This window comes from Cladophialophora psammophila (assembly GCF_000585535.1).
Source record: "Cladophialophora psammophila CBS 110553 chromosome Unknown aczJe-supercont1.1, whole genome shotgun sequence".
In the NCBI taxonomy this organism is placed as follows: Eukaryota; Fungi; Ascomycota; class Eurotiomycetes; order Chaetothyriales; family Herpotrichiellaceae; genus Cladophialophora; species Cladophialophora psammophila.
Window position 1 is genome coordinate 2,983,671 of NW_006912922.1, and position 25,002 is coordinate 3,008,672.

Sequence of the window (25,002 nt, forward strand, 5' to 3'; positions counted from 1 at the left end):
TCTCCGGCCCGGTTGACACGGCGGTGCTCGCAACTTTTGAAGCCTTTTCTGAGCAGGCCGACCGTGTCTTACCCGCTCTATATGCGAGGCCCCTCCAGGCGCGAACCGCATCATGGAGATATATTTTACCGTACCTACGAGGTTCTTTCACTCCCCCTACAGCCATGACATCTTGGACATTGGTCTGGAAATTGCGGTGATTGGGCACTTATCACCGTGCTAAGAGGGCCTCACAGACCCCGTTAGGAAGTCCCGGTGCGGTGAATAAGCCTCATCCGGGGATTGGGGTCCAAGATCCGTCCGTACATGTATGGACCTAAGTCTTCTCCTTGGAATGCTTAGTTGATGGCCCTGCTATCGGGACGCGGAACGCAAGGACATGTGACTGTTATATAAACTTGAAGGCTTTCCGTTCGCAATTCCTACTGACGAGCTGTCCACAATCTCCTCGATCGACACAATTCACACAGGGGTAACACGTCTCCCAACCACAAGAACCCTTTCAATCTTTCTAACGTCCAAAAAGCCAAAGGAATTCACCATATGTCCAGTCTTGAGGGCTTGTAATCATCTCGAATTTCAGCATGACGACTCCCTCCGCACCCCTTCCCCGGTCCGTTCTCGGACGCCATCGCCTTCTCGCCCCCTCGGCCAGCGTCCATGTCAGTCCCCTGTGCCTGGGAGGGATGAATTTTGGCGATGCCTGGTCCAACGTCATGGGCGAGTGCACCAAGGAAACGGCGTTCGAGATATTGGACCACTTCTACGAGATGGGTGGCAATTTTATTGACACGTAAGTTCATCTTCCCTTTGGAGCAACTGATGGTCATACCCTGTGGGGGTCGTCGGATACATCCCGTTCGCCTTTCTTCATTCTGTCGGCCCTGCACGATCGCTTAGTATTGCCTGGGGTGAGGGTGCGCTGACAGAATGTGCCTTGGCCGGTAGGGCGAACAACTACCAAGCCGAACAATCCGAGACCTGGATCGGCGAGTGGCTCGCCCTCCATGGTCCATACAGGCGAGACGAGATGGTCCTTGCGACAAAGTATTCCTCGGGATACAAGGTCTTCTCGGAGCCTCAGCTCCAACAATCAAACTTTGGCGCCAACAGCACCAAGTCCCTGGCACTGAGTGTCGAGGCATCCCTTAAAAAATTGCAGACGACTTACATTGACTTGTTATATGTACACTACTGGGACTTCACGACAGGCGTGGAAGAGATGATGCAGTCGCTCAATCATCTAGTGCAGCAGGGCAAAGTGCTGTATTTGGGCATAAGCGATACGCCGGCGTGGGTGGTGGCGAAAGCAAACGCATACGCACGACACCACGGTTTGAGGCCGTTCAGCGTCTACCAGGGGAGGTGGTCAGCCGCGGAACGGGACTTCGAGAGGGACATCATCCCCATGTGTCGGGACGAGGGGATGGGGCTTGCGCCCTGGGGAGCACTGGGCGGCGGCTACTTCAAGCCCTCGCGGCCGACCGAGGAACAGCAGCAGGGCGGCGGCCGCAACATGGCGTCGGTGCGGACGGGCAAGGAAGCCCAAGTGTCGGTGGTGCTTGAGAAAGTCGCGAATGCACGCAACCCCCCAGTTCCCTTAACCTCGATCGCCCTCGCGTACGTCATGCATAAGACGCCCTACGTGACGCCCATCGTGGGCGGTCGCAAGCTGTCGCACCTCCGCCAGAACATCGAGGCGCTGACCATCCGTCTGACGGCCGCGGAAATCGACGAGATCGAGTCCGCGTACCCGTTCGACGTCGGCTTCCCCATGAACTTCATCGCGGGGAATAATCCCAAGGGCCCACGCGGGCCGGAGGACATTTCCTTGACGAAGAGGATGGGGCATTTTGATTTCGTCAAGGGGTTGGAGCCGATCTTGCCTCCGGCCGGAGTGGAAAAGTTGAGTGAGGCCGAGAGGGCGAAGGTGTTGGGTTATAGACTGTCCTGAAGCAGGAAGAGATACAAATTGGCGAACAGGTGCGACCAGCGAAAAAGATACAATAATTGCCGATAGAAGGAACATCATTTTATGTATAACTCTATGATCGCTATACGCTTGCGTCCCGTCCGCGCGAGATTAAATGTTTGCTTTTCAAATACGACCATGTCCACCCGAGAAGCCCCAGGATCGCGCTAGCAGCCATGCAAGAACCCACAAAGAGCACGACTCCCCGATAATGGTGCCTTACCCGATCGTCGTCGTCATGGTCTCCGACGTGGCCATTTGCCCGCAGCAATGCGGCGCTGATCGGCCCCGATGCAATGACGCCCAATCCGCGTCCCAGCGACATGAAACTGTAGATCATGCTGGCATCGCGCTCGGCAAACATGGTGCCCATGCGGGGCCACAGCGTGAGAAAGCCGCTCGCGGAGCCTCCAAAAAGCAGCGCAAAGACGACCAAGGATGCGAGAGATTCGGCGAAGCCCCAGATCAGAAACGCCGCGAGAGAAGCCACCGCAGCCGAACAGAACACCAGCGTGTGGATGTTCACCTTGTCGGAAAGCCTGCCAAATCCGATTTCGCCAAAGACCTGCGCGACGTTCGCAATCGCGAGGACAACGGCGCCTGTCGATGCCGAGTACCCGAGCGCTGTTGTGTAGGAGGGAAGGTAGATGAACGGCAAGTAGAAAGCAAACGATTGAAGAAGGTTTGACACAAGAAAGATGTAGAAGCTGGCGCGGTGAAAATAACGGCGTGGCGGCAAGGTGCTGTTGGCTGATGTGCTCTCATGTAGAACGTCTGTGGAGACCGTCAACCCCTTGACCGACACGGTCTCAGATCGCGAGTCTTCAGCAACAGAGGGCCTTTCCTGGAGGAAAACGATTCCAACCCCGGGAACGACGAAACAGATGGCAGTGAAAACGAGGAACGCAGTCTTGATGCCGAGACGGTTCAAGAGCGAGCTAGCCAGAAACCCCCAAGCCACGCCAAAGAGGTCTGTGAACCCGCAGAGTAGGCCGAACGCGAGACCGCGCCTCTCGACGAACCACGTATTCAGGATGATGAGCGTGGGCATTTCGACGACGAGCAGGCCCACGCCAAACAGCAGCCCTTGCGTGGCGATCAGCGATCTGACATCGCGGCAGAAGGCACTGCTCAGGAGCCCGACGAGGCACAGGATCCAACCGGGGTATATGTAGTAGTGACAAGGAATCGTGAAGTTTTGGCAACAGTATGTGACGGCCGGGGCGCCTAGGTAGGCGATGCCTGTTGCGAGGACGCCAATCCAAGACGAGAGGTCGCTGTGAGGGAGGGAAGCCCGATTGCTGTAGTAGTCCTGGAACACGCCAAATGAAAGGCATATGGCTGGAAGGCTTTTGTCAGTGTACATTGACTCCTTAGTAGTGACAAGCATTTTTATTTTTTGAACGGACCGAAGAGAACGCCTTCAGACAAAAGTGCAGCCAGTAACGTTCGGTACGCGGTCCAACTTGAATCTGTCTTCGGTATGGAAAGTTGTGTCTTGTCTGAGTGGGGGGGTCTCGTGGGCATTATTGTGGCCGGATTTCCCGAAATTATGCTGTGTTCCCGGGGAGTGGAAGCAGAGATGTCCTGGCCTCCCTCGGACCAACACCTTTTTCCTCGAGAGTCCATAACTGATATCTCCCTCTCTCGAAAAGTCCAACAGAGATGAGAGCAAACAGGGCTAGAAGGTCAATTTATGATACAAAACTGCAGCTTAGCCTCTCCCTTGCCTAAATGTCTCGGGTGTCCCGAAGATCGTGCCGTTAGGCCCAGCAAAGAATCTCACAACAAGTATGGGCCCCCGCATAATCAACATGTCAACAGATCCGGCAATCGTTGATGAAGCTGGGAAGCCGGGCCGGCCATTGCAGCCCTGAATGTGGATGTATTGGGCGTCGACGATCGAGACTAACGGCCCAGACGCATCGGTTTCCGATGGGGGAACAATAAACGATGTGTCATAGCGCTGTCCTCAGCCTTGACTCTCGCTCAGGCAGCCTCGTGGAGCTGATGCCCGAAACCTGATGTATTTTGGACACCGGGGACCAGGGTCTAGAAGCAGGGCTGACAGAAAGCGGCTAGGTCATTAGAGCTGAAAAGGGGCTGAGGCTTTGTGCGACGAAGGCCACACTGATTGGGGCGGGCAACAGCCAATTGAAAAGGAGCTGCAAGCGGGGAGCCCTCCACTCATTATTGGGCAGGTGGGTACCCTCGTGTTGCGAACGGTTTCCTATTCCAATTCACACACCGAAATTGAAAATCCCATGCCACCAGAACATGCCACCAGAAGATGTTTCACGTGTCTCCTACTCACGTGAAAATCTTGGCTTGATCGGCATGTGTTCTAGCTGCGCAGGCGAATATCAGTGTTGGGACGCTGCAGTCACGTACGAGTTACCGAGTACGGAGTACTTGCTGGCGTTCATGAAGCAAGAGACAGCCTTGCTAGAGCCAATCTTCCACGACGCAGCCAAGAGGCTGTACCCGAGATCAGCGTTATTCGAAACGTTAGCAAAATTCAAAGAGGAACCCCAACGACGGGAGTCTTCTAGCGACGATATCTGCAAGGCCTGCAGATAATTCTTGGACTGATTTGCCTACCTCTGCGATATCAAGAAAGGCGGAGCAAGTGTAACTGCTGCCGGATTGCAGAAGCTTCCCCATAGCAATTTTTCTTTGGTTAGCGGCGAATGAAGGAATAAGAACAGATATTTGGATATATGCAAAAAGGATTGTGCGAAGGCTGAAGGAGGTGGATGTAGAAACTCAAAAGGCCGTCCGAGTCGACGTGTTCCAGCGGGCGGTAGATGAGTGCGATGTTCGACTTAGGTTTTACAGAGACGACGAAATGTAGAAGTACGCAAGAAATTGCAGAATGCAGTTGAGGATTGCTACAAATTACGAGGGCAGAAGTCGATGAAATCAGGAGAAGGTCGAAGGATGTGGAGGACGATTTCAGCCGACTAGCACACTACATTGGCTGTTTAGGTGCAACGCTTTCATCTGTAAAATACTGTTGTCAGAGCGATGATTACAGTTCCTGCTCTCCGACTGATCTCCGAGATTCGCACAATTCAGGCGCCGGGGCTCCGACAGGTGACGATCGATCAAGACTATACAAGCCCCTATGAGATTGTATGGGCAATTTGCAAAGAGTCTACATCTCAAAATCCTTATGAGATTGAATTGGCGCTTCACACTATTGTTGACTTCGACCTCCCTCTGAATAACGAGATACGTGCTCATCTCACCTCTCGAAAACCAATTGCGACTAGTGTGCATGCTGAACTGCAGATTGCCGACGAATGTAGTCGACCTGGACATTCATTTGTGGAATGGACAATGGCAAGTACATTGGATGTAGCAAGCCCGCGTATTACTTTTGCGACAATTAAATCCGAAGTCACAAGCACAAGTTCGTTCCGCCAGCAGCCCACAGGAAGATTATTTTGGGTTGTCGCGGGCTGGGAGGCGACATCAACGAGGCCGGAGCGGCTTTTTGAAAGGAAATGTGTGCTAAAATGTGTGGGAGACTAGGTCAAGACATCCTGGAATTTCTTCTAAATCTGCGACAAGGAGGCGTACATCGTAGACGCCACGATATGTCGACCGAAGGTTAAAGCCGTGCCCCTAGTCAAATCTGGACGAGACAATTCCTGGCATCATCGTGAGGAAGGGGATGTTTGATGCGGACAACCAGACGCACTGATCAACATGCGTAAGCTGTCAGGGTCTGAAGGTTATCCAGCAGATTTCTGTACTTCTCTTATCACAAATACGTCCATGCCAAGGGGCCGCGCAAATTCACCGATCCCGGAAGCGCAACGTTGCGTATGGAATTGTGTGGCTGTCGCGTGGCTTGTGGCACTGTCTGTGCAGCTTGCATTCTTCTTCTGTGAAGTTCCGATATCGTTGGACATGCTCAAGTCTAATTCAAGTCAGGACAATAGGGCCTGATAGACGTTTGATGTGGAAAGAGTCTCCGACCCCCTGAACGAGAATTCTGCTTTCAATTGCAACCGCTTCGAGTTCTCTGTTTTCACATGCCATTGGCGGTATAAGCCTCCTGGATAAACCGCGCCCACTTCAAACTTTGCGCGAAGTCCAAGTACTTCTCAGTCTTGCCCTTCGCGAAGGCCTCATAGAGCCTGCCCACGTTATCCGCCGGCGCTTTCAATCCCAGCTTGTAGGCGATGTCATCCTTTACATTTTCCTCCAACACCTGACCCAAATCCACGTCCTCGACTTTATTGGTCACGAAATCATGCACTTGCACCTTGATGGCGCCGCCCGTCCAGAGCATTTCATTTCCGCTGACCCGTATTTCGCCCCTGGTGCAATAGATGCGCCAATCGAAAGCCGGTGTGTCCTTGAACTGTGGACCGCCGCGGACCTGGAAGTTGAAGGGAATGTTGCCCGTGAGAGTGCCGTGGACGAGAACGTGGTCCGGCGTGCTGTTGGGAACCGATGACCCAATGATATTGAAATCGTTGTCTGTCAGTGCGAAGGTGGGGCGTTTGTTCCTGAGGAGGATGTTGTGGGTTTCAATTTCACCAAGTGCGGCGGTCAACGTATCAAGCACTGAGGGAGACAAAGCCGTTAGTTTGCGCCCATGACGCTGCAAGTTGTTCTGTGGCGGGACGGAAAGGCACTCACTGTGGATGGCCGTAATGGTGAATATGCTTCCTCCAGATTTGATATCCGCTAGGTAAGCAATCTCTTTGGGGAGCACCAGACCGCCAAAGAGAGAGTAAACCATCATGGAAGTACTGAGGACCTCTCCCAATTGACCTGCTGCGCTGCCGATAAACTTCCTCACGGCGTGGACATATGCACCGGTGCGACCTTGCAGGCCAACAATGGTTTTGAGCTTCTTCTGCTCCGCCAAGTCGGCCAGTTCCTTCATTTGGCTCAGGTTCGAGGCCAATGGCCATTCACAGAAGACCATCTTCCCGGCGACCAAGGCAGGCTTGATGAGCCTGTAATGTTGCATGACGTTGACGGAGCAGACGACCAGATCGACATTGTCGTCGTTGGCCAGTGATTCGGGGTCGCCGTATGTGCGAACCTTGCTGACGTCCAGGCCATGCAGCTCAGCTGCCTTCTTCGCCGATTCTAGAGATGAGTTGCACAGTGCTGTGATGGTATAGTCTGGCGAGTGGGCCAAGTATGGCAGGTGGCCCTTCTTGCCCCATGATCCGGCCAAATGGATGTTTTCGTGTGAGCTGAGGCCGATGAAGCCGACTCGAATTGGCTTCGACATGATGATGACTGTGTGGTATGGAGGTAAATGTCCTGTTTACACTTTCGTATCAAAGGCATGGATATATAAAAGCATGACTTTAGTATGTGAGAAATAGTGCGCGGAAAGAGCATTTTGAGACTGCGAATCCGGCCGAATCCGCAAAATCAGGCACGCCATTTACCCCAGCCTGACGGACGAATTTCTTCTTTACCGAACTGAAACTGGCTAAGTGTCGTGGAAGCGTAGAAACATAATGGTCCAATTGGCCGGCATTTGCCGGGAAGATGGGGCGAGCCAGGTGCATGCATGCGTGATGGTGTGGCGCTCAGAGGCCTCAAAGTAAGCATATTATACATGGTATATCATATTTGTAGATCTCATATACCTGTCACTTCATCGTATAATGCATAGTTATCTGAACATACGTCTTCGACTTGAAGAGAAATTCGTCCGTTTGGAGCTGGGAGCCTTACATCTTCAAACTTCGCTTCTTGATAAGCTCCTATCTTTTGATGTTTTATGCATTTTAATCTCGCCGCCCAAGACGGCTATTGCTGCAGAATGCTTGGTTTCAAGCCCAGGCCGCAGCTATAGCATTTTAAAATCTTCGGACAGGCTCGGGTTGAGCGTTACGACATGAAGTTCAGTGTTGCAAATTAAGTGTGTGTCGCGAGCAGATCCGGAACCTTGCAAACATTGGAAACTGATCGAAGTCATCCAGCAACGATATGTGTGCAGATGGCTCAGAGCCAGGTGCTTCCCTAACAGAGTCTCTCGACCGCCTGATTCCGGCCTATGGCCTTCCCTTTTCCTCCTAAGACGCCCAGCCACGCCATAGCACGCCTCACGCGGCATCTCACCAGCCATCATTCCAGTGCCAATTCCTCTGCCGGCCCATCCCGATTCGTGGTGATCTCAGCACACGTCGTCACGTCTTCTGCGTGCTCAGGAAGCTACGAAGGTTCCTGTGGCAGGGTGGCCTCATTAGTGACCACAAACATCTTGAGATTGGTGATTTGACTTCAACCTTCGACAATTGAGCCATCGAGCTGCGTTATGTGTCCGGTTAGTTCTTTCCTGTTTCATGGCATTAAGCAAAAGAAGAGGGGGTAACAATTACCTTTTCGACTCCCCAATGGAGATGTTTTGGTCAAATAGCCCTTGACACTCTCTATTGACAGATCGTCGATAGTGCCGGCTAGGTAGCGCCCGGCAAGAGCAACTGTGAGAGGAATCTGGCCTGTCACCTGTACGTGTTCTTCCCGGTCATCCTGACATTTGCCACACTTGGTAGTGTGAGGCCGACCCAAAGGCGCAAAGGTACCTACATACATGGCTTGGTGCCATGAGCCAAAGCGCAACGTTGGGCTCGTCGGGGTCGCCTAAGAATATGTGAGGGTGTACGCGCCGTCCTGAGCGTGCATTTCAGCCGTGATGTTGGTAATCCAATCCAGATATTTGATTCCAGGGGCGAGGTCTCGAGGGGAGGGCTCAGAGAGCTCCAGGGAAGTCGTGAGGAGGTCCTCGGCCGTGGGCATTTTCGCAACAACGGATTTTAACTGCGCCACGGTTTGTGGTTTTTGCTAAACTTCGGTTCGCTGCAGAGTGTGTGCTTGAGGGAGGATATGAGCTCCTGCAGTCGGAATATGCTTCTTGCTTTCCGGAGTCGAGTGCCAAATTAGGACATACATTACACTGAATTTGTCAAGCAGCGCCTTTTTGTTATGGAGCTCGAACTCGGGATACGTATGACCAAACTTTTCGACCGATCGAACTCCGTTTGAGCTATACCAGTTGTCGTTGTCGGACCGAAATGGATACAGGGGCGTGTCAGCGTTTTCCGTCGCCCTGGTTTCGTACTGCCGACGACCCCCCAGCCAACCTTTCTTTACACAGCCCAGGTGTCTTTGCCGGATTCTCCCTCGAGGACCGCTTTTGCCAAATAGCAGATAAGCGGTCGAAAGCAGACATGGGCGCATTAGCCATATAGCCACCAGAACCACCGAGGCTACCGGTCAAGTTGTGGTTTGAGTTGTGGATATCTTCTAAGCTTCCCCAGCTCGCAACATCGTCAACGATGTTGCCCTTCGTATCCTGACGCATGCGATTGCTGCTCACGGTAGGAAAGGTACGATACGCAAACAGAACGTATGCTGTTCGTTCTGTCAAGTTCCGCTCGGGATTAAGGCGCGGTTGTGGCCCAGAAGGGACATTGAAAAATGCTGTCATGTTGTGCATGATATTATCATCGGAGCGGTCAGGGTCAGGGTATCGCACTGGAGTCAGGTAAGGTGACCCATCTTTGCCGATCATCCATTCAGAATTTAGCCAGGGACTGGACGTAACAGATCTGGAGTATCTATTGTAATCTCATCCGGGGTGCCTTCTAGAAACTTGTATGCGTTCAAGGGGTTGGTTTTGTCTGTCCACGGCTTCTGGCGGTACGATGGCAGTATCTTTCCTAACCCAATCCCAGTAAGGATCCCGGAAATTCTCAGCAGCAGTCTTGTAGACTTGCTTGTTAGAATCGCTCCCGTCGAGCTTCTCTGCGACTTGCTTCACGTGGGCGTGGAGCGCAGAGTAGAGAAAGTGAGAACATATCCAGATTGCACCAGAGAAAAAAATCTCGAAAATCTGCCAGGTAAGGACGGTGCTAAGTCAGAAATAAGGTCGGAGAGTGAGTGCAGAAGCCTCCCAACGAGCCTTGGTACTAGCTTTGGGGTGATGTTTTTGTTCCACTCCTCCTAGGGTTAAGTGGTATACGAAACCCCGTGAATAACTTGAACATCAGCAATCACGATAAAGTGGCCGGTAGGCTTCCTTTCCAAGTAAGCTAAAGACTTCTGGGCTTCAGCAGAAGATGGCACACCAGGTGATTTATATAACTCCCTTCTGACGCAACCTGGCTAAAGGGCTCGATACTTGGCCAGCTTTTTCCATTCCCGTGTAGAGCAGGCTTGGTCACCAGACTCCTACCTGGACCAGGCGATTTGTGAACAGTGGCTGACTGAAAGCGAGTATGTCTATAATATCACAAAGAAACAACCTTGCTTGGAACAGAGACCGGTGTTGATGACCCTAGCTAGCTGACGAGGTTGTGGTACTAGGTTAGAATATCACGAGAGCACACCTTGCATGGGGTACGAGCAGCTGGGAGATTGATCTGCATGATAGGGGAACTTGTTGAACATACAGATGACCTCTGTCGTCTTACTGAACCCGAAAATTGTTTCCCACAGATGGTACACTGCACAGTTCCGCTAGCCATGTGAAAGCAGTTTTAGGTCAGGCCGTCGGGTCTGCAGAAAGTGCCAGTTGGAGTTCTTTAACGATGCCAAAGGTACATCTGCATAACTGAGCTCGCTGCCGCACGTGGATGCGCTGTGACATCTGGATGTGACCTCCTCCCTCTGGCTGAAGCTGCACCCAAATCAGGCTAAGCGAAGCTGAAGACGCCTCCAGGCTGCATGAATTCTGGAACAACGCAGGGATCCCTCTTCGGCTGGCCGGAAGTTGGAAACCCATGCCTCTCCCCTTTGCATTCACATTAAACACTCCGCAGGTCTCAGCTCGGCCAGGGCTGGCAAAGAACATGAACTATTCGACGTCGCCGCGTTGCACACTGGCCGTCGACCTTCCATGTGGAGATGTACTTCATGCACACCGAGGAAATCAATATTTCAGCATACACTTACCGAGGACTCCTCAACTCCGTCAAAGATGCAGCCCGTTTCAATCTTGTACGACTTGACAAAGATACCAACTCGGATGTACCTGCCAGCATATTTGGTGTCATCTTTATCCTCCTCTGGCTCTTTTTCCGGCTCTGCCACCGCTTGGGCTAAGACGAGCCCTTTATTCGTATGTGTGGTCTCGTTATCCCGGGTCCTCATGAGACAGAAGTAGAACAGCTTCGTTGATGCGGAGGGGATATCGATGTCCAGATCGAAATCCTTTGATTTCTCCAGGCTTCCCAGTCCACCGGGTTCTAGTGCTTCTGGTTTGTTTCGTCTGGCCAGTGGCACAAGGAAACCTGTCAGGGTTATTGTGCCACCTGAAGCCTCCCCTAGTATAGGCTGTTCGATGTCCAAGGGCTCTACAACACATTCAAGGACACGAGAGCAATACAGCACATTGTTTTCCTCTGGTTTTTGCAGCGCGAAGAGATCATACCTTTTCCGCCCCTTGACCGACGCCCACGACCATGTGGGTGCTCTCCAAGGCATGGGTTCAAGATGTCTCTGTCCTGGCACTGGGGCGTCCATGTTCCGCCACATGAGATCCATAGGGAGGAATTCCTTCCACAGCCCCGCGATGTAGGTCATGCCCGTGCGCCGCTGGATGACCTCAGCAATGCTGGAGAGGGCCACCAGTCTATCCTTCTCAAACGTAAGGTCGGCCGCGGTATACTCTCGGAACACCCCGTTATGCCACAGCTCGTAGACAAACCTGTTGAGGTCATCCCGATCCCAATCCGTAAATGGCGTAATAAGGGACTCGAATGCCGCTTTGAGTGGATAGACCTCATCGAAGCCGTAGTCCTCGTTAGGAGACCCGTGCGGCCACGCCTCGGCAGCCTGGAACGAACAGCACTCCCAATGTATCTCAGGACCACCAAAGTACAGAACCCGAGGAGATAAGACGCGTTCCTGTTGGACCCATGCGCGGGTTAAGAGGGATAAGGGGGAATAATAATACTCTGGGAATGCAGACCAATTAGCAGTGTGATAGCGATGGGCGTAGACTCCTTCTGCTGGATCCACGTCGCTGCTGTGAGTCAATTGACAGGGTCGTTGCATCAAGGGATTCCGGCGGATGAAACATCCACCTTGTCCCGACGCATTCTCTGCTGCGATGTTACAGGTCGAGTTACCGTAGATTGAGGCCATTTGGGCGGATTGTGATCTCCAGTCATCACTGGAGTCTTGAATGATACACAGCGAGTCAATCCACAGATACTGGTACCCCAGTCTGCGAGTTATCGACAGAGCATCCCTGTGTGTCTTACTTAAGTCGTCGACTGGGATTGAGGAATAGAGCTGCTCCATATTTGTCGACAGGAGTTTCAGGAACCTGCCATCCCCCCAGGAGTGGCTGAGCGTTAGGTAGGGAGCATTCAAGGGCAAGTTATTCGTATCCACGATACGAGCTGATTGCAAACTTAGATCCTCGCCGTTGATGTTGATGAGTCTTGCAGGCAGCACTTTATCCCATACGGCGCTTTCTCTCTCACTGGCGCAGGCCGTATCCTGAACAATGCAATCACGAACCCATTTCGCCGCGAGAGAGATGGTGGCGTCGGATTCGGTAGACAAGGCTAGTTGCGCATCAAACTCCTGTTGGATCGGTGCGATGTGTGGCTCTTTCCACTGAGCATCAGTAGACGGGTCTTGACTGGAAGAGATCAAGCTCTCTTACCAGAAGACATAAGGAGCTGCATTGCTGTATTCGACTTTCTGTCTCCCACACGAAATGTCAGGAGGCGGTGGTTGATGAACGACTTACCGCCGCCTTTCAGGACGCCGGTCAATGCCACTCCCTCATGCTCAAGACGCCGTAGTTCCTCCAGCGGCTCATACCCAACTTCGGCATGTAACTCGGACCAGATTAGAGCGCATAGGTGGCATTGGCCTTCCGAGACACACCGGTCAAGTTCTGGAAAGTCGTGGATTCGATATGACTCTTGATATTCACACCCTATAGTGAGAGGCCTGCCATCCCTCTGTTCCTGTTCCCACTTCGCGTAATCTTGCGGCAGAGTTCGTAACAAGTTCGAAGTAGAGCAGATCATTTTACACGGAGAGCATAGTTGATGGGGAATCGCTGATGCCTGAGTATCGGTGTAATCCCAGAATCCGGAACTTGGCTTCATTTCCCTTCCACCCAACTTGAACGTTTAGGGTCGATGACCTTCAGTCACAACTGCAAGTGAAACGAATGTGAATCAGGGTTGACTCGAGGGAAGTAGTTCTCCGCTCGGCCTCAGAAGTCGACATTGGGGCTAAGCCGAAGAGGTGCCTAGTGATAAGGGGAAGAAAACGACTACAATACGGAGTTGATTCGACAGGGTATATACTCGCGCTAATATAATCAAAATAAAGCTATACTGTTCGGCGGTGAATTGGGTATACAAGTAAAACCTCTACTGTCTATCTGTGAACACGTTTCTAGTCAGAACTTTTGAAGAGGCTGAAGACAGTCCCCTTTTGGCACCTCTCCCACATTGTTGTAAGCAGCCTTTTCGTTACCTACCCCAATGAGCACCTGCACGAGGGTTGCTCACATCACTTAGCATATCATCCATTTGCAAGTGGGTTTATTGTATCTAGACGACAGCCTCGTCATGTATTCCAGACGCCCTTGCCTCAAATGGCTTCAGGACCAATCCAAGTAGTGGCGGGTTCCTCAGTTTAGGCTTTGATAGCCTTGGTCTTTCTTCGCGCTGCCACGGTCATGTCATATAACACATCCTTGAAGGCAAAGAGGAAAGCCGCAGTTAAAACACTTTGACTGACTTTGGGGACGAGTCCTGGGCAATATTGGTCAGTTGGCGTTGAGAACAACGGAAATAGATCATGCTCACCTTTGTACAGGCCGGCCCAGCCTTCCTCCTTGACAATCCTGTTCAAGCTCTTCCACATGCCCTCGTGAGGATCATCTTTGCTAGCGACATGGGCCCTAGCTTTGACAGTGATGTAAGGATATGTGATCGTGGTCGCCAGCAGCTTGCCAAGAGCCCCTAGGTAAAAGGCATCGCGAGGACCAAACTTCCTCTTCTTCTCCAAAACGTTCCTCAACTGCTCATATATCGTATATTGTAAGATTGGGTTGATCACCAAAACCAAAGCAGGAAGGACCCCGGCGAAAAGGGAGCCCGGACCTTCCTCTCTGAGGAGATTCAACAAGGTTCCGATGGAGCTAGGCTTCTTGACCTGTCTCTTTTCACCACCTGGTAACTCGCCCTCTCCTTCCTCACTCTTGCGAGCAGTCATCCTTGTGTTGATGACCCAGATCGGGTTGGTGAGGAGGACGGTGGCCGATCCCGCAATCGCACCGGCTATCATGCTCTCGACGGTGGTGAGCTTCTTGCTGGCTCGGCCCGCCGTAACCGCCGCTTTCTCGAAGAAGGCGCGAGTCCACTCATACCAATAGTAATAGACAAAGTTGGTGACTGAAATACCGAACAAGGCGCTCTCGAGGCCTGCGTAGAGTCCGCCCAGACCTTCCCGTTTAATGATGTGCCTCACAGCTGCAAGGGTAGAGGTGTCGGCCCGCCTAGACTCCACCTGTGCGCGGGTTGAGAGCGTAATCAAAGGGTAGGTGAGGGTCATTGCGAGAAGGCCGCCGCCCGCACCCGCCAAAGCGTGGGCAATATTATCGCTTTGTTGGGCAGCGGAAGTCGCGGGGGTAGGACTGACTGGACCGGAGGATTGGGAGGTTTGTTGATCGAGGTCGCCCTCGGTAGGAGACGGCGCAATGTCCTTCACTTGAGACATGATGCTGGGAGTACTGCGCAGACCTTGAAGATCGACAGTGGTGGTGATAGAGAGAGAGGGGTAGAGTTGAATCAGCAAAAGAAGAAAAGGAATGTCGCGAAATGAAAGAAGGGCCTACAGGTGCCCGCTTTTTGTAGGTCACTGGCCGCAACGCGTGTGGCAGATGCAGAATTGGAGATCAATGGAGGAAGTCGGAAGGAATTAAACGCAGACGAGGGATGATGAAGGGACAAGAAGGGGATTGAAGAACGCACGAAGGGCGCATGTCGGCGATCGAAACGACGAGCGCAGTTGAAGATGCGACCTCGCAGCCAGTCACATGACGCCCATTTAACCTCGGCAATTGTCTTTGCCTTGGCACACCCGAAGCAAATTCGTTTCAACTGCCCGATCCCAATTTCCTTTCGAGATATCAATTGTTGCTACTGAAGAAAACCAGAGTCGGATGAGAGCCCTAATTGGCAGCTCGACCAGAAGAGGCGATTTGTTTCATATCGACCTCGGTCCGCCCTTCCTCCTCGTCATGCTGTCGCTCTCACCTTCCAGGATGGGTGCTCGCAGCTGATTGCACCCCCAGCACGTTTCATTGTCATTTTCACTTCCTGATTACCTATCTCAAATTGCTTCCGAACATCCCCTGCCATTCCGTTGCGCTCATTGAGTCTTCCCCGTTGCCGCTTTCGAGATTGGAGCCGGTCGTTTGCCCTGACGTTGTTGGTACAAGACATACCCGAAGTAGATGGCGCACAGCGTCCCAATGATGAAGATGTTCCCTATTCAAGTCAGGAGGGCTCCTCTTGGCCTGCGAGCTTTGGTCGATGACCTACCAACGATGAAGCCGAGCACACCTTCGGCGGCATTGAACGTGTTTTTGAGGAGGCCAATGGCCGCGTTCAATGCGCCTTCGAAGATGTTGAACACCGTGACGAAGATGCCTCTGATGATCTCAAAGATGGAGGCAAACAAGTTGCTGACGCCTTTGACAATGTCCGACATGCTGATTCTTGTTTGTAGGCGAGACTGATGTGCGGTGACTGGAAGCTGAAGGTATTAAGATGTGGACTCAGTGATGCAGAAGCAAGAGCAGGGTTGATGTAAGCGCATTGCAAGCGTTGTCATGGCTTTGAGAACAAAGTGCGTCACACGCTCTCGCCTGTTGTCAGTCCCTTGGAATGCGCTTGTAGCGCAACCGAACGCAGCGAATTCGTTTTTCGCCTTTCGCCTTTCGCCTTTCGCCCTTCAAGTTCGTTGGCCGGGCATTGTTTGCCCTGTGACGTCACGCTCATTCGAGATGATGCATTGTTCCTTGTTTTGTGGCATACCAGGGGCATACTTGGGCATACCTAGCAATACAGAAGTCCTCGTTGTATTCTCTATAAACCATCCCGTTCACACTCGTCAGGGTCACGAGAAAGTGTTGATCATGTGGCGCATACCGTCAGAGCCATTTGGCTCCTTGTCGTGTCCTCCAGCCAGGACGTTAATCTTCCATGCGGCAAAAGTGACCTGGCCTTGCCGGGCCTAGGCCAAATGCTGAGGTGTGGCTGTGCTCCCCTAAAAGCAGCTTGGCCTGGCCCACGTATCGTGCAGTTTGACCAAGTGCCAGATCTGTGAGCGTAATTCAATCGTCTTCTTGTCAAAATGCCTGCCCGAACAGAGTAAGTTGTCCTGCATCTCACTCACGGGTCTGTCGCCTTGCATTGATGTGCGCTGGGCTCCGCATGTCTATTGTCGAGTCTCAACGCCGCTAATCAGATGGGCTTTGTCTCGTAGTTTCGCGCCGATACGCGCCTGTATCTTTGACATGGACGGCCTCTTGCTCAATACGGAAGACATCTACACATTATGCGCTGACAACGTGCTTCTCAAATACGGTCGACCTCGGCTCCCCTGGTCCCTCAAAGCCCGGCTTATGGGCGTTCCTGGAAGTTCCAACGGAGACGTCTTCCACCAGTGGGCCCAGCTCCCCATCTCCCGAGAGCAGTATGCAAAAGAACAGTGTGAGCAACAGCAAATCCACTTTGACAAGTGTGAACCGTTGCCCGGCGCCCAAAAGCTCCTCCGGGATCTCAACAAGGCTCAAACGACGACTGGCCTGCCCGTGGAGATTGCCCTAGCTAGCAGCAGCGAGAAGCTCAACTACGATCGGAAGGTAGTGCGGCCGGAGTCGAAGGCGCTGCTGGATTTAATTCCTGAGGAGCATCGCGTTCTAGGCGACGATCCGCGTGTGCGCAAGGGTCGAGGAAAACCGGCACCCGATATCTACTTATGTGCATTGCAGATTCTCAATTCCAAGCTCTCCAAAGGGTCGCCTCCGATATCACCTGAGGAATGTCTAGTCTTCGAGGATAGCCTGCCCGGTGTCGAGGCGGGGAGGAGGGCGGGAATGAGAGTTGTTTGGGTCCCCCACCCAGGCTTGTATGCTGAGTTTAGAGATCGGGAGTTGGAGGTGCTTGCGGGAAGAACTGGGCTGGTAGAGATTGGCGATGAAGGGCAACTGGGTGAGATTGACGATGGATGGGGAGAGCACTTGGCCAGTTTGGAAAACTTTCCGTACGCAAAGTTTGGCATCGAGGTACTTTCTTTATGAGCAGACGGCCATCTATGCCATTTTTGCCTCTCCACGCCGATGGATGAATCCTTCCTATGATCATTGAATGACCGATAGACCAGAAGGCTAGCAAGGCTAGCAAGGCTAGGTCGAGGCTGAGCCGAAGTTGAGCCGGAATATATATAAAGCGGCTAGAAGTTAAGCCCCGAAGCGGAAGTCCGTGATAAAATAAAATATTTGCGGGACGTTATTTTCAAATGCTCAACTGCCCTATTTGAGCCACAAAATAATGACGAGTAAAAGCTGAAGACAGCCGTCAGGCTCACCAGGTGCTCTATCAAGCGGTGAGCGGCAAAATGGCCTTTTCAGTCGTCCGCCCCTATCAATACGTCGCCATTCGGCTGCCCTCAGACCAGACCAGAGTCGAGCAAATCATCCCCAATACGTAGGTCTTCAACACCAAGAAATCTGTCGGGCCTCGAACAGATATCAGCCAACGGCCTTGATAAGCTGTCGCTGACTCTGTCTACCAAGTCTGATAAACCTGGGCAAATATGGATCTTTCCGCACGAACCAGATCATAGGCCGTCCTTACCACCTAACCTTTGAGATTCTTGATCGGTCCGACGTCAAGAATGGCAGAGAGCTCAGGACCCTCCAGGCCGCCGAGTTGCATGCTGTGGCTCTAGTTGAGCAGGCCGAGACGGACGATGTGTCGACGCCCAGAACCGAGGTGGACGATGTAGGGGTATCACAGCAACCGACTCCTAAATCCAACGTCAACACCCACGACGACCCCACGAATCAGAAGCTGACCAGGACTGAAATCGAAGCACTCAAAAGAAACACCATGGGCAGCGGCAGAGAACTGGTTGAGAAGATCATGCAATCTCACTCTACCCTTGACCAGAAGACGGCGTTTTCTCTCGCCAAATATACGCTAAAGAAACACAAGAAGTACATGAAGCAATTCACTGTGTTGCCCCTGGATGTTCCGACGCTGGTAGATTGGATGATGGTAGATCGTGAATTTGCGAAGATTATGGAGATGAGGAACGAGGCGATCGGTCTGATCGGATGTTGGGCAAATGTCCACGCTGCCGGCCAAGACTCTCCTATGCTCGCCAACATGGGCCCGTCTTCGCGGTACCTAGTTGTAGATGACACGGGTGGTCTGATCGTGGCAGCCATGGCGGAGAGGATGGGTATTTTACATCCAACAGACCTCGGAGAAGAGGCGACTGTCCACATAGAGGATGAGGACATGGATGACGACCAACCCGACGAGGTAGAGACGCACTTACCTCGAAGGTCACATCGCGAACAGTACCGCCACTCCGCAATGAGTGCAATCTCCAACGCAATCACGCTCGTCCATGCGAACCAGCAACCCAATCTCGGATTACTCCGTCTTTTCAACTTCGACTCCAACACCCCCAGTGCTTCCCACCCTTTGTACACCCATCTTAAGACCCTCTCGTGGCTGCAGCTATTGGAGCCAGAGTCCGGGACCACATACAAAGAACCACCCACCATCCCGGACGCAGAACTCGCGCGGATGAAATCAAATCGAAGGAGCGCCTACTACCGCAAACGCCGGCGGTGGGAACGTGTAAGAAACCTCGTGGGCGAGACGCAGGAAGGCGGCTTCGACGGCCTTGTCGTGGCGAGTTTCACAGATCCAACGTCGACGTTGCGCCATCTCGTACCGTTGTTGGCGGGCGGAAGCCAAGTTGTGGTCTACTCGCCATACGTCGAGCCACTCGTCGAACTGGCTGACTACTACTCTACAGCACGGCGGACTGCCTTCATCAATACTCCTGAAGAACAAAGAACTGTCCCGTCAAAGGACTTCCCTGTGGATCCGACGCTGCTTCTAGCGCCGTCGGTGCATACCGCAAGAGTGAGGAAGTGGCAGGTCTTACCCGGCAGGACGCATCCATTGATGACGGGAAGGGGTGGTGCAGAGGGCTATGTCTTTGTGGGGACTAGGGTGCTGCCTGCGGAGGGAAAGGTTGAAGCCAGAGGGAGACCTCCTAGGGGAAAGAAGGTCAAGGGCGAAGACGGGCCTACGGGAAGTCCAGATGAGGGTAGATTCGAAGAAGGGAAGAGAGCGGCAGATACGGAGGAGCCGCCCCAGTCACCACTCAAGAAACTAAAGGTCGAAGCTGTAACGCAGGAACACGACAATCTGGATGTGCTTGAGGATGTTATAGACGAGGCGCGAAATGGGCCACGAGAGGGTGACCAGGTGGAAACTTAGCATTGGCATGTTCCGAAGCGTACATAAAACCCCGTGGCCTTGATTTCCGGTTTTATTTTCGAGGGAATCGGACCCTAATTCCCTTTCTTTCGTCATCAGGTCATCCAGAATGTCTCCTTCTGTTCATGCGGTTTTCCTCAATCTTCATCTATAAACTCTTGCCCATAAACTTCCGCTTCGTGAAGCTCAACCACCACTTGCTCGGCACGTTGGTCCCATCTGCATAAAGCCTAGCATGCAGTCTCATTGCCAGTTCCTGCCTCACTTGGCTCAAGTAACTCCTCAAAGCCTCAGCCTCATTCCGGTCTCTGGGTGCCTCATACGCTTGGTTCAATGGGAACCCTGGCTCCCCAGGGATGCTGAATTGCTCCAGAGCGCCATTTATTAGGGCTTTCTCGGCCGCACGGGAATCCATGTTTGGTTTCACTTTCGTCAAACAGTCTGAGAGGAAGAGGATGCCGTAGATAAGCATCCGGTCCGCAGGACCTTTGATTTCGAAGTTGCGGAAGAAGGTGTTGGCGCGGAACAAGCTCAGGATCTCATCGAGGCAATCATAGGATTCGGAGTCTGGGTCGACGTCGAGGGGGTCGACGTTTGGAGGCAGAGCAGGAAGTGTGTAGGCCGGGCCGCGAGTTTTCGTGCGAAGCGGCAGGAGTGGGAAGTTGCCTTCCGGTCACAGGTGTTAGTACGAACGGGCTCGTGAGCTGCCGTGTTTATAAAGTGAGATACCTATTAACTGTACACCCTGGTCACCCAGGAAGATGGAGTGGTATGCCTGTGAGCGGGATGTCAGCGGACTAGAGGGCAAGCAAGGGAACCGGCGGCGACTAACTGGCATCTTGACTTCCCACAGAGTCGAGCCTAGAGGAAAGCAAGCAGGAGGAGTCAAAGAATGGCAGTTGGTTTCTCAACTTCCCATCTCAATGTCGACCTGGAATTGAAGGCACTTTATCCCAAGCGATCGCATCCCACCAATGCCACGAACCCGCATTCACGTCTTGGCAGTCATGTGCGGAGACGGAGACATTGTAGGGCGACGCATTCCGGCATAAACTGCATTTCAATTAACGCGTCTCCGCAGGTGCAGGCGCGTCGTGTGAGAGGGACTATTGACATCAACCTTGGTACTTTCAAGTGCTATCGTCAATAATTCAACTGTACACAATCTGGTTCAGGATGTCAGATTACGAAGATGACATGGGCCTGGATGCGCCTCCGTCCAAGGACAAGTCAATCCAGTTCAGCTCGGACCATACAGCGGGCAAGCAGAAGCGAATAGCTGCGGACTTGCCATTGGAAGCAGAGGACAACTTACCATGGTATGTCGCAATTCCCTGCGCGTCTCAAGTAGATGGAGTAGTTACTCACAGTGAATACAGGGTTGAAAAGTACCGGCCTAATACCCTTGACGATGTCTCGGGCCACCAAGACATCCTCGCTACAATCAACAGATTTATCGAACACAACAGACTACCCCATCTCCTCTTTTATGGACCGCCCGGTACAGGGAAGACTTCTACAATTTTGGCGCTGGCACGACAAATATACGGGCCCAAGAACATGAGACAGATGGTTCTCGAGCTCAATGCTTCCGACGACCGCGGCATCGACGTGGTTCGCGAACACATCAAAACTTTTGCGTCGACCAAGCAAATCTTCAGTACAGCAACTCAGCAGACTCCTGGCGGACCTAAACTTGGACTGGGGGCTTTCAAGTTGATTATTCTCGATGAAGCAGACGCGATGACGTCCGCGGCACAAATGGCATTGCGGAGGATCATGGAGAAATACACGGCCAATACAAGATTCTGCATCATTGCGAATTACACACACAAGTTATCTCCGGCGTTGCTATCGCGGTGTACTCGATTCCGGTTCTCGCCCCTAAAGGAAGCGGATATTCGTCGGCTGGTGGACAAGGTGATCGCACAGGAACATGTGGATATCACTCCGGAGGCCGTTGATTCTTTGGTCCGATTGTCCAAAGGAGATATGCGTCGAGCGTTGAACGTTCTTCAAGCTTGCTATGCGGGATCCCGGCCACTACCAATGCGAGGTCAGCCTCCCGTCAAGGAATCTGAGATCAAATATGAGTTGATTACGAACGACGCGATTTACAATTGTATTGCGGTGCCGCATCCCGAAGATATCCGCTTAATCATGACGACTATGTTGAGCACGCCAGATCTAACGGAATGTCTGAGGACGATTAATGCCTTGAAGAGTAGCCGTGGACTGGCCCTCGCGGACATATTGACTGCTCTGGCCGAAGAATTACAGAACCTCGAAGTTAGTGCCGCGACTAGAGTGACCTGGTTGCAAGGGCTCGCAGAGATTGAATACAGATTGGCAGGAGGCGGAAGTGAGGGTGTGCAGACTGGTGGAATGATTGGCGTGGTGAGGACGGGATGCGAGTTGATGGGGGAGAAAGGGATTGGTGAGAGGATGAGCATTGACGGGTGACCATTTTGATCAGGAGAGATGATCAAACTCTGGAAGCCGATCTTGAAATGGGAGTTTCAGGTCGTGCAGTCAACGCTGTATTGCGTTGTTGCCAAGACAAAACGATGGGAGGCAAAATCAGAGAGGAACAGGCCGCAAAGCGGAATGACGCTTCAAAGAGAAATATCCCCCAAGACCGCAGCTGGGGTTCGTCCGGGAATTCCCTCTTTCAGCAAGAGCTGGGAAGTGGAGTACTGGCAGAAGAGGTGACATGTAAGGTCAATGCAGCCCAATGGCCGCCGCTGATTTCCTTATCATCGACCTGGACTTGCCGCTGTGAGCGGGTTATATGCACGGAGATGCTCTTGCTGCACAATAGATGGCTGCTATGACTAGAGTGGGCAGGCATCGAGAGAGGCTCGGGTGTATATCAAAATGCGCGTCGAGGCGTGCTTGCTTCGCCGGACGCCCAGCCTCCTTGCCTCCTTGCCTCCCACTTTGTACTAGTCTCTTGGCATCCAAGTCGCAGGATCCTTCACCGTACACACCTCAACATCTCTCATCATTGTCGTTCTCAAGCGTTCTGTACACTGTAAGCCAGCGACGATACCGAGAGTCGTTTCTGCTGCCTCTGATATTTCCTCTCGTTTATGCTCCGGAGGTCGGGGCTTGTTTCCTTCCTCTTGTTAATTATGCTCAGCGGAGAGATGGCAGATCGACTGAAAATCGCTATGTTGGAGGTCAATTTAGGCGGTCAGCGGCCACAGCCCTTGCGCACTGGTACACATTCAATGTACCCGCCCTCCCTCTCTGGACTTTTGAGCCTCGGAAGTCATGGTTGCGCTCACTCTGCGGCAACATTACTCTTGGACATGTAGTTCTGATGTCGACGTTCATCCTTGTCACACTCTTATTTCCTTGCAAGATATCCGCACCACCCAGGAGGCCGAATCCCGCTGCCACCGAGTTCCAGGTACAGCGATCGGACTGCGTTACAATCTACCGTCAAGCCCTCATTATCCTTTTTCCGGGAATCACGCTCGACCAACGTTTCTAATTTCATCCTTCAAGCCGACCACAGCTCAACTGCGTTTTGGCTAACAGGACAGACCTGCCACTTCTACGCCCCCACGCTGCTTGAAAATCGCTCGGTCAAGTATCCTGGAGACATAAGAACTTGATTGCTGATATGATGTCTAGTAGGAGCAAACCGACATCCAGGATTCATGGATGTCATTGCCATGTGAACAGATATTGGTGCCTTTTTGTGGTCAATGTCTGATTCTACAAGGGCATAAAATGTCGGGAGGAACGGTTGAAGTCGAAGGCGGTTGGGGACCAGGTTATTGACCGTGTTACTACTGGCAGTGAACAGCAAAGCGCAAGCTCGTCAATGGTCGGCCGTTGACCGAGTGCTTTGCTATTGTCATGGAAAGGCGCCGAGAAGGAGGATTCACGTAGATAGACTGTCGCGTCTTGTACTGTCACTTTTGAAGTGCAGTATGTCACTCGACCTTTTGATCTCTGACGCCTTGAATTGCCGCCAACAAAGCGGCGCCGCGACCGAGACCGAGACTGTTCTCTTGACGCAGTTCTCACACGACAGCGCGACTACGGCCACTGTAGTTTGAGCGGTAGATCGCTGCCATTTATCGCTGCTGGGATCATCCAGAGTGATGGGCAGTGCAAAAGGTAAAAGAAAGCGGGCAAAAGGTAAAAGAAAGCGGACAAGAGGTTGATGCGGAGTGAGGGAGCAGCTGAGATGGTGATGAGGGTGGAGAGGGAGAGGCAGAGGGAGATGGGACACCAAAGGTGGCGTGGGAGCGAGCCTAGGCCTGAGTCGACAATAGGCGCAACAGGGGCAACAGGTGAGTCCTCTATTCCCCCCTAGACAACTCCCTCCTACCCTCCCACCCTCCAGAACATGAGGACCCTTGAGGCGCCAGCGGCCTGACTCGATGCCGACTGGGGCAAACGGGGGCCTGCTCGCCGCTTTTTCACTTCCACAGGCTTGCCAAGTCCTTGGACCATCAACCCAAACCCATGTTCGCCTCTGGCTGGCGATGGTGCTGAATCTCCAAAACTGCGCAGGACTCGCTGAACATCCACACCCACTTCCTCACGAGCACTACTGCTGCGACCATTACTCTCCTGCAAATCGTCGAATCTCCCCGTCCTACGTCTTTGCCAATGCCGCCCCGCATTACATGGCGAGGTCTCGAAGGAGTCCATCAATGAAGAATCGTTGGCGAGTCGAAGAGGATCCGCCCCAGAGACATCCACATCATCGACCGCGGGACAGAGACGGAAATCGTGAAAGCGGACCACCTCAATCACCACATTCTGCACGTCCAGGAGAAGAAGCCTCAGCATCTTACGGGCGGGGCACGCGGCCAGGTCGCCATCACCGTGAGCCACGTTGGAAGCGGCAATTTTCGAGAGACAGAGACTCCAGGAAATTGCACGGTAGACAGTCTTCCATTTCGCCTCCGCCTCGTTACTCTAAACCCAAGCAGCAACAGCAACACCCTCATCACCCACCACCTCGAAAATCATTTGGAGATCGACCTGGGAGACGCCGTGACTTCTCGCCCACCCGATTGCCCAAACGGAGGCGCACTCAAAGCCCATCTCCCGCCGGCAGCGACCGACTTGGCTTCGAAGGCCGCAGACGTGCTCGCAGCCGGGACCCTTCTGATATAGACGATAGGGGTCCGCCGAATCCTCCATCTCCTTTACCGCCTAGGGATTTCCCTCCATACTCATCTCGACTCGGTTCACCCGCCTCGACATCCCAAGCAGCTGATCGTGGCAATTACGATCCTGCCAGCCAAAGAGAGTCTTCGCCTTCCCGCACACGCGATAAGCGATCCGTCTCCCCTCGTCCGCCTACGAGATTATCTCCGCATCGGCGCCCCGAGTCCAAGCATTCATCTATCGAAACTCGAGAATCATCCGTAAATTCGACCCGACCGCCGCGACGTCCTCTGCCGGGCAAAGGTGGCCCTTCTGCCAAGAAGGACAATCCCTCCC

At 52.8% G+C, this 25,002-nt stretch overlaps 11 protein-coding genes across 11 annotated transcripts; 4 read left to right on the top strand and 7 right to left on the bottom strand.

Moving 5' to 3' along the window:
- Positions 1-584: 584 nt before the first annotated feature.
- Positions 585-1,954, top strand: A1O5_01041 (alcohol dehydrogenase; the record flags this gene model as incomplete). The annotated part of the gene is made up of 2 exons (XM_007741660.1): positions 585-793; positions 949-1,954. The coding sequence occupies 2 exons, from the start codon at positions 585-587 to the stop codon at positions 1,952-1,954; spliced, it is 1,215 nt and encodes a 404-aa protein (XP_007739850.1).
- Positions 1,955-2,054: 100 nt separating this feature from the next.
- A1O5_01042 (uncharacterized protein) lies at positions 2,055-3,362 on the bottom strand (the record flags this gene model as incomplete). Its single annotated transcript, XM_007741661.1, has 1 exon — positions 2,055-3,362. The coding sequence occupies one exon, from the start codon at positions 3,360-3,362 to the stop codon at positions 2,055-2,057; it is 1,308 nt and encodes a 435-aa protein (XP_007739851.1).
- A 2,649-nt stretch (positions 3,363-6,011) lies between these two features.
- On the bottom strand, positions 6,012-7,235 carry A1O5_01043 (uncharacterized protein; the record flags this gene model as incomplete). The annotated part of the gene is made up of 1 exon (XM_007741662.1): positions 6,012-7,235. The coding sequence occupies one exon, from the start codon at positions 7,233-7,235 to the stop codon at positions 6,012-6,014; it is 1,224 nt and encodes a 407-aa protein (XP_007739852.1).
- Positions 7,236-9,047: 1,812 nt separating this feature from the next.
- A1O5_01044 (uncharacterized protein) lies at positions 9,048-9,446 on the bottom strand (the record flags this gene model as incomplete). Its single annotated transcript, XM_007741663.1, has 1 exon — positions 9,048-9,446. The coding sequence occupies one exon, from the start codon at positions 9,444-9,446 to the stop codon at positions 9,048-9,050; it is 399 nt and encodes a 132-aa protein (XP_007739853.1).
- Positions 9,447-10,897: 1,451 nt separating this feature from the next.
- Positions 10,898-13,008, bottom strand: A1O5_01045 (uncharacterized protein; the record flags this gene model as incomplete). The annotated part of the gene is made up of 3 exons (XM_007741664.1): positions 10,898-12,586; positions 12,636-12,673; positions 12,723-13,008. 3 exons carry the CDS (start codon positions 13,006-13,008, stop codon positions 10,898-10,900), a joined length of 2,013 nt encoding a protein of 670 aa, XP_007739854.1.
- Positions 13,009-13,627: 619 nt separating this feature from the next.
- Positions 13,628-14,713, bottom strand: A1O5_01046 (uncharacterized protein; the record flags this gene model as incomplete). Its single annotated transcript, XM_007741665.1, has 2 exons — positions 13,628-13,746; positions 13,801-14,713. 2 exons carry the CDS (start codon positions 14,711-14,713, stop codon positions 13,628-13,630), a joined length of 1,032 nt encoding a protein of 343 aa, XP_007739855.1.
- A 654-nt stretch (positions 14,714-15,367) lies between these two features.
- A1O5_01047 (uncharacterized protein) lies at positions 15,368-15,709 on the bottom strand (the record flags this gene model as incomplete). The annotated part of the gene is made up of 2 exons (XM_007741666.1): positions 15,368-15,486; positions 15,541-15,709. The coding sequence occupies 2 exons, from the start codon at positions 15,707-15,709 to the stop codon at positions 15,368-15,370; spliced, it is 288 nt and encodes a 95-aa protein (XP_007739856.1).
- An 808-nt stretch (positions 15,710-16,517) lies between these two features.
- On the top strand, positions 16,518-17,303 carry A1O5_01048 (uncharacterized protein; the record flags this gene model as incomplete). The annotated part of the gene is made up of 1 exon (XM_007741667.1): positions 16,518-17,303. The coding sequence occupies one exon, from the start codon at positions 16,518-16,520 to the stop codon at positions 17,301-17,303; it is 786 nt and encodes a 261-aa protein (XP_007739857.1).
- Positions 17,304-17,620: 317 nt separating this feature from the next.
- On the top strand, positions 17,621-19,527 carry A1O5_01049 (uncharacterized protein; the record flags this gene model as incomplete). Its single annotated transcript, XM_007741668.1, has 2 exons — positions 17,621-17,709; positions 17,799-19,527. The coding sequence occupies 2 exons, from the start codon at positions 17,621-17,623 to the stop codon at positions 19,525-19,527; spliced, it is 1,818 nt and encodes a 605-aa protein (XP_007739858.1).
- Positions 19,528-19,675: 148 nt separating this feature from the next.
- A1O5_01050 (actin like protein 2/3 complex, subunit 3) lies at positions 19,676-20,365 on the bottom strand (the record flags this gene model as incomplete). The annotated part of the gene is made up of 2 exons (XM_007741669.1): positions 19,676-20,193; positions 20,257-20,365. The coding sequence occupies 2 exons, from the start codon at positions 20,363-20,365 to the stop codon at positions 19,676-19,678; spliced, it is 627 nt and encodes a 208-aa protein (XP_007739859.1).
- Positions 20,366-20,703: 338 nt separating this feature from the next.
- Positions 20,704-21,990, top strand: A1O5_01051 (replication factor C subunit 3/5; the record flags this gene model as incomplete). Its single annotated transcript, XM_007741670.1, has 2 exons — positions 20,704-20,846; positions 20,907-21,990. 2 exons carry the CDS (start codon positions 20,704-20,706, stop codon positions 21,988-21,990), a joined length of 1,227 nt encoding a protein of 408 aa, XP_007739860.1.
- Positions 21,991-25,002: the final 3,012 nt, after the last annotated feature.